Source organism: Kogia breviceps, chromosome X (assembly GCF_026419965.1).
Source record: "Kogia breviceps isolate mKogBre1 chromosome X, mKogBre1 haplotype 1, whole genome shotgun sequence".
Lineage (NCBI taxonomy): Eukaryota > Metazoa > Chordata > Mammalia > Artiodactyla > Physeteridae > Kogia > Kogia breviceps.
Window position 1 is genome coordinate 103,208,664 of NC_081330.1, and position 20,908 is coordinate 103,229,571.

The window sequence follows — 20,908 nt, forward strand, 5'->3', positions numbered from 1 at the left end:
ATTGTGCTTTGCTTTATTGCATTTTCTTTTTGTTTCTTTTTACAAATTGAAGGTTTGTGGCAACTCTGCATCATGCAAGTCATAAGTGCCATTTTTCCAATAGCATTTGTTCACTTTGTCACACTTTGATAATTTTTGGACTATTTCAAACTTTTTCATTATTTTTATATTTATTATGGTGATCAGTGATCTTTGATATTATTGTAATTGTTTTGGCGTTTTTTAGCAATAAAGTATTTTTTAATGAAGGTATGTACATTGTTCTTTTTAGACATAATGCTATTGTATACTTAAACTACAGTATAGTGTAAACATAGACATAACTTTTATATGCACTGGGAAACAAAAATTCGTGTGACTTGCTTTACTGTGATATTTGCTTTATTGTGGTGGTGGTCTGGAACCCAAACCAAATATCTCCAAGGTATGCCTGTAGTTTGTCACAGTTTTCTTTACATGTCTGAAACAATAAATCTTTTACCCTTTGTCAAGGAGCACTGCATACATATTGTGACATACCTTCATCACTCAGGTAGTTTACAACTCTACCTTAGCCTTAACTTCCAGCTCACACAGTACCTCTCCATCAGCCAGAGATGAAAAAACTGGCACCCTTATTGCCTTTCCTGGGCAAGCGCACCACTCTGCACATGCACGTGGCTGGCTTGTTCCCCAGGGATATGTCAGAGTTGTAAAATCCCCTATGGACATCTTATTCCCCAGATCTTCCTTTCAAGTTTTTAGCCAAACTCTAGTTGGCCACAACTGTTACTGCAGCCTCAGGCAACTGCAATGTAAAACTACTGAATATTTTTGGCAAATGTCCTGAGGATAGGGCCTTTCCATCTGAGCAAGATATGAAACAAGTCAAAAGATGACAACACCTTGCTCGTGGGGTGGGGTGTTGCTAGAGAGCTACGAGAAAGGTCAAGTTGTGACAATGTACTGGGGATGGGAATTGTGAGGAGAGCCATACTCAGTCTGCCTCTTCCTTTGTTTGCAAGGTTACAGTTTTCATAGCTACTGTGACTGCAAGATTGCAGAGCTGAGGAGAGGGGGATAGAAATGGGTCAAGTCAAAATGCCACAAATCACCCTGCTCTTACCAGGATTCAGAGTTTTTCTTGAGTAAATACTCCTCAGATTGTTTGAAATCTTTGTTTAATTTCAAGATTTTAAAATTTTTATTTTGACCATTTTTGTCAGTGTTTTTATTGCTTTTAAGGAGGAACAGATTTATGAAACCCCTTGCTCCACCATTTTGGAAGTTCCAGGTCTCCTGTTTTCTTTATTGCATAACTATTTCCTACTCCTTAGTCACTTTGATAAAATGCCATAGCATTTCACCTGTTCTCAATTATATTCTCTGATTTTTTTATATTCTCTTTCCTGTTAGGGAAGTCTAAACCTTCTATTGCAAACTATTCTTGTAGCAATGAGATTAAATATATGTTAAAAGGCTTTTAAAAAAATACAAAGTATCATAAAAATCAATACTAACAGCAATGAAAAATAGAACAAGGAAAAGACATGAAAAGAATATAGTGAGTCTGAGTTGTTAGCAGACTGTCAAAGTGGAGGTGTACAGCAAGCAGTCAAAAATGAGGGGCTGAAGCTAATACATAGTGAGTAAAAGTATGAATTTGGCATTTGTACCTAGTTGATAGTTTGAAGCCAAAAAACTACCAAGTGGGATGCTGTACAGACATAATAATGCTTTAGAAGGTGGAAACTTGAAAAGAAATGAGAAGACTAGAGGAATAAAAGGACCAGATAAGTAACAATGCAGAAATGGCATGGAAATGAGGAATATAGAATGATGTAAAATAAAGGGTGAAGAGTGTTAAGAAGGCAGACAGACAGTGACAAACATTATAGGAGTTTGAGGCAGATAACTTGGGAAAAGAACTGTTTTTTCTTGACCAAAAGTTATGGGTGATCTTTGTGGCAGAAGTTTCAACAGAGTAGAGGAAATTCAAATGGACCACTATGAAATAAGAAGTGATCATGTAAATATTGCTTTTTCAAGAAATTTAGCAATCACGGAAAATATAGAGGGTAATATTTGAAGGGATATTGTTAGAGACAAGTTTTATCTTATAATGGAAAATCTTTGAGAATATTTATAGATTAAGAAAAATAATCCAACGATGAGGAAGGTATTGAAAGAGAGAGAAAGAGAGAAAGAGAGGGGGGAAAAGAATGAGAATCAGCCTTGAGTGCACAGAGGCCAACTTCATTTTACACATTGAAGAATGAAGATGGAGAATCAAAAGCATTTCAGTAGTCTCAAAGGAAGTGCAAGATGAATCCTGACACTATAAAGCAAAGTTTCTCAGTCTAGCCTTTCTCCTTAGCAGCACCTCAGTTGTTTCTCAATAGAATTTCCATTGAAATACCAGCAATAAGCTAAATATTATGAATGAAAAGAAAGGGCAAATTGGTAATGCTCATTAGTACATGCTGATTAAAAATAATGGTGATTTTCAAATTAAGAAAGGTGATACTTTATTCATAATATCTCTAGGGACAAATGTTTCTTCGGTCTTAAACATGTTTCTGTTCTTTTATAATTGTTGGTGCTATTTAAATATAGAAATATAGAAGAACTGGAACACATGAACAGTATTATTAATATCTTAATGAAATGACATTTAATTAATTTAATATGTAGTATCTTAATTACAGAAAGGCCTCACTGAAAACTTACACTCTAAAGGTAAAATTAACCAGATTCTTCAGTTTTATTTGTGTATTGAAACCACAGAAATATAGACTTTGATTATTATTTCCTATAAGTATAATTCTGCTATGAATAGAAATCCACTTCTAAATTTAATTAGAAAAATATAGTTAATATAGCATAATTATTATTTTTAAAGGCCTACATTTTTTTAATAACAACAAAATGAAATAACCAATGTTAAGAAATTAAGCAATTTTTTCTTTAACCTGTTTTCATCAAACTCATAAGACAGGATTTCTTGTTCACCAGAAAATTCTGGAAGGGGAAAGGGAGTGGTGGAAAAATGATTTTTTTCCTTAGTTATAGCAAGTGCAAGTAGTCATGCTTTTTTCTTTTCTTTTCTTTCCTTCCTTCTTTCCCTCCTTCCTTCTTTCCTTCCATTTGAAAAGCCATCCATTATGTTTGTATCCGTTCATTAAACAAATCTTCCTTGAAAAACTATTATGTGCTTGATACTATGATTTATGCTAAGTACAAAAGTATGGATACGAGGGGCATGCCCCTTTTCTCACAGTTCATAATCTGGTGAACAAGAATAATCTGGTGGAGAACAGGTAATAGCAATAGGATGTAATGTACATGATGGTGGGAAAAGTAAAAAAAAAAAAAAAAAATGCTGTGGAAGCACATGAAAGGCATCTAATCCAGGTTTATGGGGATGGAGAAGGAGTCTTGGAAAAGTGGCATCTAAGCTTTGCCATAAGGAATGAAAAGGAGTTAGACATACACAGAGAAGTGGAAGATAGGGAATTGGATAGAGATTTCCAGGCAATAGTAAAAGGAAATACTATATACAATGGCCTAAGTGTGGCTGGAGCCAGGAGTGCTAAGAGAGAAAGCTGAGCAGATAGGCTTTTGAAACACGTGAAAGCCACTTCAGGGAGCCTGGACTCAATCCTGAAGGCAAGAGTTGACAGTGAAGAGTTTTAGCCGGGGAGTGAGAAGATGAGATTTTCATTCATAATATTCACTCTATTTGCAATGCAGTAAGGAAAGAAGAAGAAAATCAAAGTACATATTTTTCAAGATTACCAAAAAAAGCAGAGGACAAACCCAGAGAATTTCTAAACTTCTGATGTACCCTCTAAAACTAGATTCAGGCATCTATGATGGATAGATATTTGAAGCTTCTTTGAGGATTCTATTGGGCACATAATTTGTAGATAAATATGGGAGTGAGGAGTAGAAAAATTTCTTTTCAGATCTGCTAAACAAATCAAGTGAGGAGGGCCAAGTACAAAACCTCATAAAAAATAAAGATGTAAATAATTATTCATTTCTTCACATTCCCACTATTATTCACACTGGTAAATGATAGGATGCACTTTTGAAATTTCATGCCTACAGATATCACATTACAATTTTAAAAGCTGTTTAAAAGTTTTTTTAAAAATATCTTTCATTGTCATATATAATTTCTTCAAGTGAAAATACACATGACTCAAATAAGTAACTTTTAATGTGTTTTATGATTATATACTAATATTTATATATAAAACTTGTTTGGTGTGAATTCAACTTTATAATCAAAATGGCATTTTAAAAGCTGTTGGACTAATAGAAAGAAGAATTCTAACCATCTCCTTATGTCACACTGCTTCACCTAGTTAAGTAAAATTAAATGTTTTTAAATATCATATAATTCAATATACTCCTTCTGAAAATACTTTCATACCAAAAAAAAAAATAAAACCAAAATCTTACTTTAAATGTTAGGATGCTTGTTGTATAATTGGGCACCATTATGGGTTTATCTGTTATCTCCCCCTCTTGACAGTCTATGGTGATGTGTTCCAAGGCCAGCGGTCTTTTTCCAATCCCTTTTATGTCAAAGATATGCTTCATACCATCTACTTCATTTTGTAGAGTAAGTTTGCCCTGTGACAAATCAGCCAAATTTCAGCTCTATAGGAGTGACAGCTGGATACCAACAATCTCTTCTATTTTAGTAATCTTGAATGTGATCAATGAAATGAGCTTTCAAGGAGGTGCTAGTCATTAGCTTTTCCAGTTTATATATAAATGCTTCTACTGAACGAAAAAAGATGAATTTCCTGTGAAAAGCTCTTCATTTCTTTTCACTTTCTCTAAGTGACAGTTTAATAGGCATTCTCATACATAGCAATTATATGCCTGTTTACATCCTCATCAAAGAAATATGACTTAAGAAAATATTTTCTGAAGTACAAACTTCCTTACTGAATACAACCAAAGCAATGATTTTACTTTGTTAAACATATTATGTAAAAATAATATAGACATAAATATTGACAGCCTATGACATTGTGACTTTCAGAATATTTATCCCTCAAGTTACAACATTTATTAAAATTTCAAGCAGAGTGAACACTAATGATCAAATTCATGGAAAATATAACTTTTCTTTTTTTAAAAAAAATTTTATAGTTTAATTTTATTTATTTTTTTTATACAGCAGGTTCTTATTCATTTCCCATTTCATACATATTAGTGTATATATGTCAATCCCAACCAATCTCCCAATTCATCACACCACCACCCCACCACCCCCCAGAAAATATAACTTTTCTGCAAGAAAATTTATCATAAATTATATATGTTAACATCACACATTGGTTTATTGACATATTAAAGCTAGGGAAAAAAAATCAATGAGTTCATACCATAATCTCACATTCCAAAATAGGTTTGAATGTCAGAGGATAATTCACAGTCTCACCTGGTCCAACATGTAAAACAGGAGGTCCATAAAACCATTCTCCTTCTATAGTAACTTGACATTTCCATTCATTCTTTGTGTTATTATTCTAAAGCATGAAAATAAAGACAGAAAAATATCAGAGAGAGAGAAAAATATCAGTGTAAAAAATTCAAAATTCCTTACAATTAGATTACCTTCCTTGATGCTATTATCACCCACTAATAGCCAAACTACAGCCAATCACTGTTCTTAGTGCCTATAAGCCCATCTTAATCAAATGTTAAGATCACAACGGAATCTGGAGCAGAGTGATGTGAGAGACCATGACTCTGCTTGGTTTGATGATAGGTTAAGGAAGTTAGAATTAATTTTTTAAGCAAAGAGATCCAGAAGAAGTGATTAATCAGGTGAGTAATATGATAACATTTATATTCTGGAATAAAACTGTGACATCAATATGGAGAAACAAATGGCCACACAATGCAATTAGGAATCGGTAAGAGTTCAGATGAAAGGTTTGAAGGACTTTAATTGAGACAGTGGCAGTGGGAATGAAGAAAAGTACAAAAAAAAAAAAAAAGTCTGTGCTTACTATTGGAATATTCTGGGTAAGGGCTTCAAATGCTGGTGTTTCAAAATCAAATCTGGCCTCTGGACGTTCTTCATTTACCACACCTTCAATGCAATAGACACGCACATCATACCTTGATGTCAACAAGATTTTACAAGGGTAGCGTCCAGGACTGAGAGGAACAAATCATAAAGGAACTGGAACAGATCCATCTGTAACTATCAAAACAATTAAAAAATGGTTTAATCATTTTTGATGGTATAAATCCTAAGATTCATTTTCAGGTAAAGCAAATATTTTATTTTTTTGTATTTAATTGTATAATATAATCCAGAAGAGACTAGGTTAATAGCAAGGTAACACATTACCCCTCAGTCTCCTGGGCATTACAAGCAAGTTTATTTTTTATTAATGACAGAATATATCCTGCATAGGTCAGAGGAAGATCTGCTCCATAAAGCCACTGAGGGACCCAGGCACACCACTCCTCCTTCGTTTACAGGTCAGGGAAGAGTAACTGAAAGTTTGCTCAAGGGCTTTTTAGTGCTCATCCCAAAGTTAACAAACACACAGCACAGTTAATTGGTCAGACCCAACCACGCGGTTCTATCTCAGCTGACAGGGGCTGAGAACTGAGAGGTATATAGAATATTTGGCAAGCATTATTATCTGTCACATTTCTATGACATAGAAATGCTCTGTCCCATAGCAATCAAAATAAGTTGCAACTTGATCAGCAGATAGAAATAGTTTTTCATAGTTAATAACCAAGGGAAGCCAAAAGAGGCATGTCCAATGAATACTTCTCATGTCACCTTGTTATACCATATACCTTAAGTTAATAGCTAATATCATTTCTTATGGTGGGCAGGCTGTCTATGCTGGTCCTTTCCTTCCAAGCAATACTACTTTTTCTCTGAAGGTCACCATTTTCTTACTCTCCAGGAAATGAGAAAATAGTTATAAAAATCTCTCAACCCTAAAGTAGGATGCAGTATAATACTATAATAAAAATTTCACTGCTAAAGCCAAAGTATTTAAGTTATAGATGAAAAACAAGTGCTAAAAAATGTTTAGAAGCCTAACTCTGTGCAAGGAAGTTCTCCGAAACCAAGAAGACAAATCAAGCTTATCAACCAATGGACAAATATTATATTAATTGGCTATAATTTTAATTCACTCACATTTAACACCTCAAATGTTAAAAATGGCAAACTTGTTTTCATATACACTGAAGTCTATATGCCAAGAAGACCAGTCATTCTTGCAAGAACATTAACTATTTTAAATCATTTTTAAAACATATTGAAGATGTGTACGTATGTGTTATATGTTCTGTTACATATTTAAAAAATATATTCATCATATATTATATAGAATGTATTATGTGTTGTATATGTCATATATTATATATAATGTCATAGTTATATGTTAAAAAACAATGACAGTGGATCACACTTGAAATCTATATTACATCTAACCAAAGTCCAAGATTCTCAGCTGGTCTAAGAAGGAAACAAAGGCTGTCAGAATGTTGTAATTTTTATTCCGTCCTTTTCAAGTACGAATCTAATTTTAGAATAAAATTTTTTTTCCTGTCAAAAAGGACTCCAGGCACATCTGTTGTTCACTGATTACTTTCATTCTGAGAAAAGTATTTGAATTGTGGCAACATCATTAGAACAAAACAGGTGAGATAATTATTTGATTAAAATTTGGTGCTTTATTACCAGAAAGGAAGAAACCACATTTCTCTCTTGCATGAACAGATTGAAATGAAAATACTTAGATTAGGTAATTTAAATAAAATTAAACTGCTTAGAATATGAAATTTAATAAACTTAACAGTAATTTTTTTAACATCTTTATTGGAGTATAATTGCTTTACAACAGTAATTATTATTTTCATCGATAAAAAATAACTAGCCATTTCATGGTAAACAATTGAAATGCACAAGCTCAAGTATAAAGCTTCTATCAAAAGCTTTATGTCACACACTATTTCCTTTTCCCTAAAAATATGCACTTCCTATTGATACTGAGTCTGAAAGTGAAAGCCAAGGACATTCTTCAGTGTACATTTTCCAACTCATGAAATGTTCATGAGCAAAGACCCTAAGAAATAAGCCATGCAAGCCCCTCTCCCTTACTAGTCCAAAAAGAAATTCATCGTAATAGTGGAATTCATGGAAATGATGGTTTTGTTGAAGATATATTGATAAAACAATATTTCTTTTTCTTAAACATCTGAAATAATTTAATTAATTCGTGCTAGAAAAAAAGAGTAGGAATATTATCATATACCAACATGAAGCTACTTGTGGATTAAGGTATTTATCACACAGTATCCATATCACCTTTGACGTAAAATAGCAGAGGTAGAGACTTTTCATATTTAGAAACTTGGAAATTTTCCTGGCCACACTGTGCCACCTTAACATCATTCTCCTTTAAGGACATGTCTTCTCAAAGTCTTTTCCAATTCTGCTCTGTAGCAGATGTCATCCATGCCCTGCCATGTCCCTTTGGCATTTAACCCTCCCTGCAGGCCAGTGGTTTTATGGAAAACAGCCCCTTTCTCCTTGAGGGCTTCCTCTAGTCCTAGGAAGGTGCTTAACCCTCGCATGGATCAGGCCAGAAGTGACAGTTAATGCCTGCAGTTGCAGTCCTCAACAAATAATGTATCAAACTGGTGGGAAAATAACCCAGTTTCTTTATCCTTGGGTTGGAATAAATCTGAGGTGAATTCTATACCAACTCCCAGAGATTCCCCAGCGCAACTGAGCCCAAATTGCTCACAGTGGCAATTGCTCATGAACACTCCCTGAATTGGCTTCCTCTCTTTGCTGTCTCTCACTCTCTCACACTTCTACCTACGGTTCCTGAGATCACTTCTCAAACTACTTGCTCTCAAGACCTGGTCTCAGGGTCTGCTGCTGGGGATCCCCAACCCAACACATACCCTTAGACCAAGGAAAGAAAGCTTGCTGTCCTGGGCCTCATGCTTTCTAGAGTCTTACTCTGAATCTCCTGTCATTGTCTCTCTGCATATGCAAGGAAGACATGGGCCCACTGGGACAGGCCTATGTTGAGCCCAGCCCCATCCTTGTTCCAAGTGCATGGGATGTCACAATTCACAATCCAAAGTGCTTTGATTCCATTTCCAGTGCCTGCACAGAACTCTTCCCTATGTCAGTCCTCCTGTTGGAAGACTCTTAGAATTGAAGAATTCTAAGTTAGAATAGTCACCTCTAACTAAGAGGTGGCTATTAAGGGGAAGATGTCAACCAAGATCAATTATGTGGGCTGAGGTACCTACAAATTTGTACACAAGCCCTCTTACAATACCTGTTAGATGTGAAGGAAAAAAGAGAATGGGGGTGGGCACATGCCCAGGGCCCAGCTATCCTGTGTTTTCATGTTCTAGTGCAAAACTCTGAGGAGGCCAAGAATTCCAAATTCAAATTTGGTCTTCTAGGTTGGTACAAAGCTTTATTTCTCAAGGTGGAATAATAGACTATATTCTATTTAAAAATTTGTTACTTTGATTTACCACTTTTAAAAGTTAGATATATGGTATATGGGCTTCCCTTTGTACTTTTGACCTGGGCATTACAAATGTCAGGGACAATCTGGACCTGTCCCTTCCATCCTTACTCTACTAGATGTAGCTCACCTGGGGCCTTTTCTTTACAGGTGATCCTAGTAACTATGGGAGTTGCTAGGGTTCTGTAATTAAAGATAACCAAAGATATGTAAACTTGCCAGATTATAGTTGCTAAAGAAAATAAAGGAACATAAACAGAGAATCTCTCTAATGAAAAAATACTTAATTTTATATAACATAAGCTACTGGAAGAAGTCAGTGTGACCTACTGTTTTTAAAATAACCCATAAAAATGGGCATCCAGCACATATGATCTAACAATCCCACTCCTAGGTATATATCTGGAGAAAACTCTAATTCGATACATGCACCCCAATGTTCATAGCAGCACTACTTACAATAGCCAAGACATGGAAGCAACCTAACTGTCCATCGACAGATGAATGGATAAAGAAGATGTAGTATATGTATACAGTGGAATACTACTCAGCCATAAAAAGAATGAAATAATGCCATTTGCAGCAACATGGATGGACCTAGAGATTATCACACTTAGTGAAGTAAGTGAGAGAAAGACAAATATCATATGATATCACTTATATGTGGAATCTAAAAAAAATGATACAAGTGAACTTATTTATAAAACATAAAGAGACTCACAGACATAGAAAACAAACTTCTGGTTACCAAAAGGGAAATGTGGGGGAGGGATAAATTAGGGGTTTGGGATTAGAAGATACAAACTACTATACATAAAATAGATAAGCAACAAGGTCCTACTGTATAGCACAGGGAATTATATTCAGTATCTTGTAATAAACTATAATGGAAAAGAATATGAAAAAGAATATATATATTTAAAAATATATATATATATATATATATAACTAATCACTTTGTTGTACACCTGAAACTAACACAACATTGTAAATCAACTATACTTCAATATAAAAAAAAATTCAGTGAGAGAAAAAGCTTGGATTGGGGTGTCCATGGGTCACAGGATTTCCAGGCATTCTCTCTACATAGAACATGCCCTTGTATTTCATGATTTTTTCATGAAGCATGTACTGACTTTGTCAGTACATGCTGACTTTGTCAGCATGTCAGCATGTCAGTACATCCTGACTTTGTCAGGATGCCCTAAATGTCCTATATTCAGTCTTTTCCAACAAATTGCAAAATTTTGCTGTTAGAAAAAATGTGCAATTTCAGATCCTAGAATAGGTCATGGTTGGGACAATAAATCAATACCGCTGTTTTAGTCAGCTAAAACAGCATAACAAGCTCTCCAAAACTTAGTGGTTTTAAAAAAAAAAAAAAACCACTGTTTATTTGTTCATGATTCTGTGGCTTAACCTCCTTTGGGAAAGCTTACCTGCTTCATGTGGTATTGGCTGGGCTCACTCATGCATTAGGACCTCAACTGGGAATTCTGTCCATGAGCTCTCTAATCTTCTATGAGATGAGCCCAATATTTTTTTTTTTTTTTTTTTTTTTGGTGGTATGCGGACCTCTCACCGCCGTGGCCTCTCCCCTTGTGGAGCACAGGCTCAGGCTCTGGACGCGCAGGCCCAGCGGCCATGGCTCACGGGCCCAGCCGCTCCGCGGCATGTGGGATCCTCCCAGACCGGGGCACGAACCCGTGTCCCCTGCATCTGCAGGCGGACTCTCAACCACTGCGCCACCAGGGAAGCCCCTGAGCCCAATATTTTTCATACAGTACAGAAGAATTACCAGTAGCAAAAGAATGAGAGCCCTGTGCACAAATGGTTATCATATATCTGCTTCTTTCGAATTCCTTAACAATCCATTGGCCAAAACAAGTCACATGGCCAAGACCAGGGAGCTGAGACCACATGTAACATGTGTACAGGCAGAGAGGAACCACCTGGGCTTTTATTGAAACAATCTACCATGTCTTAACTCCAAAGCAAGACACATGCATTAAACTGGTGAGGTGAAAGATTCAATCAACTAACAGTTAAAAGCTCTGTTTTCTAGTTTCAGTTCCTCTTCTACATTGTGTGATCTTGGGCAAACAACTTAGAGGTCTTTTTCAGAATTCAAGTTCTTAATCTGTTTAAATTAAGGAGTGAGATTTGATCAGTAGCTTTCAAACATTTTATTTTTCCACTTGGTGGAGCGGGGTGGGGTGGGGAATGTGTCCGAACAATACCTGAGACAGAATCTCAGTATGTAAAACAAATTAACCTAGAGTCAATCTGGTTGAAGTAAGACACTAGAAGCTCCTATTCACTTCCACAGCCTCCCTATAGACAAACTAAAGCACTTCAGAAGCATGTTACAGCTCTAAAGAATATAATTTGATTAACTGATATCTTTGGTTTCTTTCTGCTTTAACATTCCATGATTATATGAAAGTACATCAGAAAAGTGGAAGAGACTAAGTAATATAGTAAATTGGTCATTATCTTCTATAGTTAATTATATAAGGATATCACTAGCAAACAATAGTCAGGGCTTCCCTGGTGGTGCAGTGGTTGAGAGTCCTCCTGCCGAGGCAGGGGACATGGGTTCATGCCCCGGTCCGGGAGGATCCCATGTGCTGCGGAGCGGCTGGGCCTGTGAGCCATGGCCTCTGAACCTGTGTGTCCGGAGCCTGTGCTCCGCAACGGGAGAGGCCACAACAGTGAGAGGCCTGCGTACAGCAAAAACCAAAAAAAACCAAAAACAATAGTCAGAAATCCTTAAATCAGAAAATGAGGTATCGAGAGAATGAATAAATTTATGATATGAATTCATTTATAAAATGAACTTATAATAAATGGATATTTGTTATAAATTAATGTATGAGTAATTATATTTTCAAATAATGTTTTGGCCTATTTGCTAATCCCACTTCCATCTACTACTGGAAAGATTTAGGGTAGAGGGCTAAATCTTCATGATCTCAAATTTGGCAGTGGATTCTTAGATATGACATCAAAAGCAAGAACAATAGGAACAACTAAACAAGATAAACTGGACTTCATCAAAATTAAAAACTTTGTGCTTCAGAGAATACCATCAAGAGAATGAAAAGACAACCAAAAGAATGGGATAAAATATTTGAAAGTCATATATCTGATAAGGTATTGTATTTAGAATACATGGAACATTTGCAACTCAATAATAAAACAGCAACTCAACTTAAAAGATAGGCAAAGGATCTGACTAGACATTTATACAAATAAAATACATAAGTGGCTAATAAGCACATGGAAAGATGGTCAACATCATTAGACACGAAGGAAATGCAAATCAAAATCACATGAGATATCATTTCCACCCACAAGGATTGCAACAATAAAAAAGTCAGACAATAGCAAGTGTTACTGTTGATGTAGAGATATTTGAACCCTCATACACAACTGGTGTAATGTAAAATGGAACTGCCACTTTGGGAAACAGTCTGGCAGTTCCCCAGATGTTTAAACATAGAGTTACCATATGATTCAACAATTCTATTCCCAGCTATGGATGTGTGCATGTGTGTGTGTGTGTGTGTGTATATGTCTGTGTGTATATGTATTACACCCAAGAGAAATGAAAACATTTGCACACAAAAACGTGTACATTAATGTTTATGGCAACATTATTCATGGTAGATAAAAGGTAGAAACAACTCAAATGTCCATCAAATGACGAATGGATAACCAAAATATGGTATAGTCATACAATGAAATATTGTTTGGCCATTAAAAGGAATGAAGTTCTGATATGTGATAAAACATGGATGAACTATAGAAACATTATGCTAAGTAAAAGAAGCCAGTCACAAAAATACCTCATATTATATGATGCCATTTATATGAAATCTCCAGAATACCAAATCTATATATAGATAAAGTAAATTAACGATTGCTTAGGGCTAGAGGGAGGGATGAATGATAAGAGGTTGATAGCTAAAGGTTACTGCGTTTCTTTTTGAGGTCATATAAATGTTCTAAAATTGAATGTGGTAATGGTAACATGTATCTATGAATATACTAAAAACCACTGAATTATATACTTTAAGTTGGTAAATTGCACGGTATGTGAATGGTATCTCAATAAAGCTGTTAGAAATGGAATACCTAAATAAATAGTAGAATAAAGTTTTAAGAATGAATATAGGTGAAAATCCTTTTAGTTTTCACTTGACGTAAATTCAAGTGACAGGTATTAACTTATATGACTATACTTGCAAGTATTCTCAGAAGCTAGACTATAACAGAACCTATTATATTCGTAATTAAATATAAATTTAAAGACCAATAACAGAGCTGTGTGTCCCTTGCCTTACTTGAGAGATTTCGGTGTAGTATATGGATTACAAATTTCCTTCCAAAATCTATTCCCATTCTTTTATACACTGTAACCGAACTTGATGGCTTCAAATTCTGGTGATCCTCTGTGGAAAATGCAGAGGATTTGAATTATATTTCTAAGTGAATTAAAGTAATTTTATTTCAAAAAGCCTTTGCAAATTTGAAAACAGTTTCTGCCAAAACCAAATGTAATATAATAATAATACAAGTTTAACTCAAGATACGTTGATGAAAATTAATTAAAGCACACTTTTGAAATTAGGTGACCACTGGTAATGCTGACAATATAGTAGATTGTTTCAATTAAGTTTAATCACTAAAACTAACATTTTAAATGATACTCTGTTAAATGAAATTTATTTTTTATTCTATTTGAAATACATTTGCAGTTATTTGATATAATGCAGATGTAGGGTTTATTTTTCAAAGAATATTTAATAAATTTTAAGGAGGAATTTAGGTTCATTTTATTGCAACAATTTTACAGTCTTTTTCATACTGAAGGATAATTTAGGCATTACAATAATGCATTTAATCTTTGTAAAATGGGTAGAACTACCTATAGTGTTAGTTATTACTAGCAAATGTTTACTACATGTTTATGATCACTTTACATGATCATTGTCATGGAAGGATTTAGTGGATATTTGTCACCTATTTGACTGCTAATTATTAGTAAATATTAGAAAATTAGGAAAACTGGAATTAGATGGGAGGAAGGAAAGAAGGAAAACACTTCCTACAATATGCATTTCCAATATGTCTGCCATGTACCCCTTGGGAGAGAAGAAGAAACTGGGTCAATAGCACAAAGTGCTAGAAACTGAAGTGATAACCTTTAGGAATGAGGGTTTGAGCTCTGTTTAAGTTGATCAGCAAAATCAGCCCAGAGCATTTTGTTTGAGTGCCCTTGAACAGAGTTTTCATGGGTGGCACAGAACACACAGGACCTTTGACATTGGGGAGGTGACTTAGATAAGTGCTCCTGGATCCACTGGAGTTTTCTTGCTTACCTATATCTATTTAAGGTCCACAGAACTCTTCCTGTTCATAAATTTCAACACCCCCAGAACCACAAGTAGATGAGATTTTAAGTCAATATCTACAACCAAGGAAAAGTCCAGATTTTCTGAAGCCTGAGGCTTTCACAATTTAGGGGGCCTTCTTCAAGAGAAAGAATGTAAAATTACAAATATAAAAGTAGGCATAGCGTCTAGAAAGGGGGGTTGAAAAAGTGAAGACTCATAAATTTTATGCTCCTTTAGAATCAGAGTAAGTCTGTACCTAAAATCACTAAATGTTTCAGTAATATTTCACAGTCAGATTTAATAATTCTTATGCCTAGAGGTGAGGTATAAAAACGGTGATGGGATTAGAATATTATTAATAGCCAACATTTATTAGGTATACCATAAGGCATTTAAATCCTTGACATAATGTTATCTCCTTAAATTTACACCAAAGAGAGAAGAGAGAGATGTGATTATTTTATCATTTTGTGAAGTGATGATGAACACCTGAATCATAACAGTGGGAGTAGAGAAAAAGAAAAGGAAATAAACTACAGAAAAGTTAGGACTACAAGATGAATTTCAGGTATGGGCTCAGAAGAAAAAAGCTTCAAGTAGCGTGCCCAGATTTCTAATATAAGAGACAGGTCAAGTCCCACCATCTGAAACTATAAAGATTATGCAGTGAGGATCAAATAAATGGAGAATAATAATGCATTCATTTTGAGTTAGAGGGATATATCTCTATATCTTTCTGTCTATCTATCTATATACTTGTATATCTATTTGCATATATATCTAGGTAGGCATGACTCGTCTGCCTCTGTATATATAAGTTGGAAACCGAAGGAAAAGGTTAGCAATAGAAATAAATACTGGTGATGTAAATGTTAGTTGTAACTATGGGAGTGTACAAAATCCCCTAGGGGATGGGTAAAAAGTAATAATAGCCCCATTAGGGCAAGAAGAACCTTGAAGATTCCCGTATTGATGGGATAAACGGAAGAACTCACAAAGAGACTAAGAAGAAATCTTGTCAAGGGGATGGAGAAGAAATGCAGGAAACAAGGATAATGCCTTGATCTCAAATGCCTAGAATTCTAAGAGTAGATGCTTAATCATCCAGGTTAAATGCTAGAGAGATCCAGTAAGATGTAGATGGAGAATGGTCCACTGAAAGCAACTAGCTGTTTTGCCACAGGGGTAGCACAAGCCAGATTTGAGAAGTTGAGAAAGTCATCATGAATAGAAACTGCAAATGCATATCCCTCTACTGAGAAATATGTTTGCCAAGGGAAAGGTAGGAGTTTCTTTAGTTTTTGAAGTTTGACAATTGGGAGCCAAAAGTGAAGAAGAGCCCAAGAACAGGTTCTGAGATAAGATAAAAGATACACATTGGAAGGCTGATAGAGTAGATTCCTATTATTCAGAGACTGAGGTGAAAGCAATAAGGGGGTTAAGGAAGAGTGTATGTTCATGAAGTCCCTATTCCTCCATGAAAGAGTAGATGCAGTCATTGTCCAGTGGAGGTTGGAGATGGGGAAAAGACTGGAGTAAAGAGGAGGTTTGAAAAGACTAATAACACTTTGGAAAGATTGCTGTGAGAAATGCAAGAGTACACAAATTAGCAAATAGAAGTTAATGCCTAAATAGGGTCTGAGACAGAAATATCTATCAGGAGAATTAAATGAATAAATGTACACAGGACTTCCCTGGTGGTGCAGTGGTTAGGAATCCACCTGCCACTGCAGGGGACATGGGTTCGAGCCCTGGTCCAGGAAGATCCCATGTGCTGCAGAGCAACTAAGTCCATGCACCACAACTACTGAGCCTATGCTCTAGAGCCTGCGAGCCACAAGTATTGAGCCCACGTGCCACAACTACTGAAGCCCGCACACCCAGAGTCCATGCTCCTCAACAAGAGAAGCCACTGCAGTGAGAAGCCCACACACCGCAAACGAAGAATAGCCCCCACTGCTCGCCACAACTAGAGAAAGCCCGTGCACAGCAACGAAGACCCAATGAAGACAAAAATAAATAAATATATTTTTAAAAATAAATAAATTGGAGGGAAAAAAAAAGAAAGAAAATGTACACAAACCAACCCTTGCAGTGCTTTGTGTATTGTCGGTGTTCAACAAACTTTAGACCTACCCCAGTCCACTATCATAAAGGAGTCACAGGATCTCTGAGATCTGTGAAGCGGGACAAGCGATGTCTCCTTTCTATGGGAAACTGTTGTCATATATGTGTATCTGTCGCATCTACAGAGACTGATGCACCTACTATGTGCACATGCACTTTCTTTACAGCTTCATTTCCTTCTGATGAAAGCATTATAATGTTAAATGGTAGAGTGGAAAAAAATATTTTTCTAAATGATGGGGCTGAAATAAATACAGATTTAAGTAGATTATTTTTAATAATTTTGGTAATAGCTATGTAATCAGAAATGTGGAATTTTATTTATACGAATTTCAAAAAGGTAAAGACTGATAGGCAACATTAATATGAGAGGGCCGAAGACAGCCATTTTTTAATACATCAAAATTAGTTCTTTTTAATGAGTTGAGAACTTCAAGAGATTATATGACTCTACTTCCACCCCTTTCCTGAAATTAGCAGGAAGACTGGGCTACCTCCACTCCTCCACGTAAACACTTGTCATTTCTTTCTTTCTCTAAGCAACCCATAAAAAATATTTTGCTTTTACATTACTATATTTACTGCTAGGAATTTGCTGGTTTGTTCTCTTCAAATTAGTTTATACCATAAAAATAAGTTTTTTAAACGCTTAAATCTAATATTCCTTGCTTCAAATTCTAATAGAAGGTTATTTATTAAAGTAAAAATGCTTACATTCTTTTCCTTTTCATTAATCAAGTCCACTGCTTCACAATAGAATGTACTTTGCTAAGGGTATGTATTTCATTTGACCTGAGTTAGAATATTCTGTTTATGCAAACTTACTTCATTTAAATGTATGATGAAGGAAATGAAAACAGAAACTTGGGCTTAAAGCTTCCTCTATAAACTCAACTGCACAGACAATTAAGTTAGACATGAACCATGATTGGCTAATTACATTGTAAAAGTTTTATGATAATCCTTTAAAATTGTTTGCAGTTCTATTTTTTTCTTAATTTTCACAATAATTTTCTTACTAAAGTGGATAGTTAACAGTTGAAAGACACATATTAGTCTTAGAAAAATATCTGAGTGAAAGACTTTCAAATATAAGTCAAATTAGTTAACATAATCTCTTCTTTGTATTTTAATACTGCAGGTACCTGAGACAGTGCTAGATATTGCAGTCTACACGTTATTGGTTACCTGTTTTTTCTGCAGATTTAGTTCCCCGATAATGAGTCAATTTAGCTTGAGTTTCTGGAATCCGAGGAATGTAGATTGTCTTGGGGATATCAAAATGTTCTGGAAGGCTCAGCTCTGTTTTGTATAAAATGGACTTTGGCTTCTTCAACTTCGAGATATTACAGAGCATACAAATCTGCAAATAAATAGAAACTAAAATTGGAATGTAATCCTCTTACCCATTGCCTCCAAAACAAAAAAAAGGTAGCATTATGTACTTAGACTCCATATTTGGGTGAAAAGAATCCCTCAAGGGATTGAATTTGTTCATTTCTTTAGACATACTATTGTTTAATTGGTAGAAAACAACACTAACATGTTTCATAGACTCAAAAGACTCATCCTTTATTGAGAGATGCTCAATGTCACCTGCTCTAATCCTTTCAGTGTTGAGGAATTCATTGTCTCAGGAAGAAGTCTTTCCACTAGTGAACAGAACTGAGAAAGCAATTCCCTCTGTGAGTCGAACCTGGTGTTCCTTAACATTTTCCCATCAGCTCTAGTTCTTATCAGCAGTACAGTTAGTCCCCTCTCTTTTGCTAATGTCAATTTTGGGGAAAAAAATATGCATCTATAAAACTAGGTCCTACCCCTCCACAAACCTCCAAACATTCCTTTCAAATAGGTCTGATATTTTTAGTCCATTCAACCTTTACTTATACAATGTGGGTTACAACTTACCCCCATGCATATGCTCCTCTAGATACAATCTAGTTCAATACTGTCATTCCTAAAATGGAACCCTGAAGATAAACCCAGCTCCCTAAGGAAGAACCAAGCAATGCAGAGCACAGAAGTAGGCAATCGTTTAGTTTTATCTGGACCTTCTACTGCTAAACCCGTAGTAGAGCCTAAGGGTTAGACCAAGTCTTCTTGAAGCCAGACTGCCTGAATTTGTACCCCAATTCTAAACAAGCCTGGCCAGGTTATTGACCAAAGCCACAAAGTCTTCATTTGTGAAACATGGGCAATAATAGTACACATTGCCTATCCCTGGTATATTTAAAGTATAAACAAATGCCAAGTCCTTGGAGCATATTTTAAGAATTCAATAAATGTTGGCTGTCATTATCCTCACCATTGTTGTCCTTGTCATCAACATGATTGTGACCATGATATCATTACTCAGCAAAAATAAGCTTTAGTTCCTCTGGCAATTATCTCATTCGATAGTTCATTATCTATAAAATCCACAAGTTTTTTTTTTTCCCTCACAAAGCCACATTTTCCACCTGCTTTATTTCGGCAATTAAAATCATGTAAACGCAGAAAGGTAAATTAGTTCATTTACATTTACTACTGCTTTGGCTTGGTTTATGTTTCTACTTATCATGAACAAATTATCTATTCATATCAGCAACTAGTTCTTTACCCCAAAGTGGATCATCTGCCTTCTATATCTGCAAGTCATTCAAAATAATATGTACGGATACACACTTCTTGATCAAACTCTAGTCGGGCTCCTCCAAGCCATCTTCTCAACTAGGCCTCAACTTTAGCCTATAAAAAATGCAGATTCTCAGCACAAATGATTTTGTCCACCCCTTTCCCTCATACACACACACTAAGAGACTTGAACAAGCAGTAATAACGTTTCTAACAGCTCAAGGCCATATCCCTAGGATGACTCCAGTCCCCCTGAAGGTCCCTATCTGGGAAAGTTCAATGCTGCTAGGATAATTTACTGTTTGTTCCAGTCAAAATCTGGTGATAGGTAGATAGGCTCCTGAACGCATCCCAGAGCAGTTACTTTAGAAAGCTTGCAATTATAACTCCCTCCTCTCGCCTTCTGAGATGTAAATCTACCACCCAGAACTGTCTTCTGAAGGACCTCAGCGCCCTCCCTTTGAAATGCAAACATTCAAGGTGATAATGCTCCCAGCCAGGTGGGTACTTAGTTCTAACTTGCATCACTACCTCCCTCCTGTCATAAAGATTCCAGAAGTTTGTTTCTCTTTATAAGCATCAATTAACGAGTCCAGATTGCTGTGATCAACTCCCTCTTGCTTCTTGTAAACTTCACTTCCCTGACACTTCTCAGGCCCCAGCTCATTCTCTCTCCTGAGTTCAGCTTATGCTGGATCCTCCTGCCTGATGCAACAGTTACTGAATAAAGTCTATGCTTGTTTTAACTAGTGTCTGGCTTTATCTTTGACAGTATCGACAGGTACTTACTTCATGATTTGAAGTGCACTTAAATTATACAAATACAAAAACCTTTTCTCTACCCTACCGAATCCTCACCAAGGGGATCTTTTAGATTTCCTTTTTAAAAATGCCAAATATCAAAATTTCAATGAGTTTCCTCACCATTTATCCCGGAGTACAAAGCATGGCTTTTAAAACATAAAATTGAGGAAGTTAATAGAAAACATAAGGAAACTCCCTTGCAAGCTCTGAATCTTCCTACTACCAATGAGTATATCACGAGAGTTAGTTTATTAATGGCCAGGAGAATATGAATTCAATACATGAGTGCTAAGTGTAAAGTGCCAGATATTCATGCTCCTGACAAAAGATCCTGTATCTCACAGTATATAAAGTAGATACATCATAATGCTATTACCTTATAAATATTTCAACAATTCAAACTGCTCATGGCTGTATAAT

General features: G+C 35.6%; 1 protein-coding gene across 1 annotated transcript in view; it reads right to left on the reverse strand.

Moving 5' to 3' along the window:
- CFAP47 (cilia and flagella associated protein 47) overlaps nucleotides 1-8,456 on the reverse strand; it is a 41,493-nt gene extending 33,037 nt beyond the window's left edge. Inside the window, 4 exon segments of the mRNA XM_067023179.1 lie at nucleotides 4,450-4,623; nucleotides 5,388-5,531; nucleotides 6,018-6,214; nucleotides 8,354-8,456. Coding sequence (XP_066879280.1) covers nucleotides 4,450-4,623; nucleotides 5,388-5,531; nucleotides 6,018-6,214; nucleotides 8,354-8,456 — 618 coding nt within the window.
- Nucleotides 8,457-20,908: the final 12,452 nt, after the last annotated feature.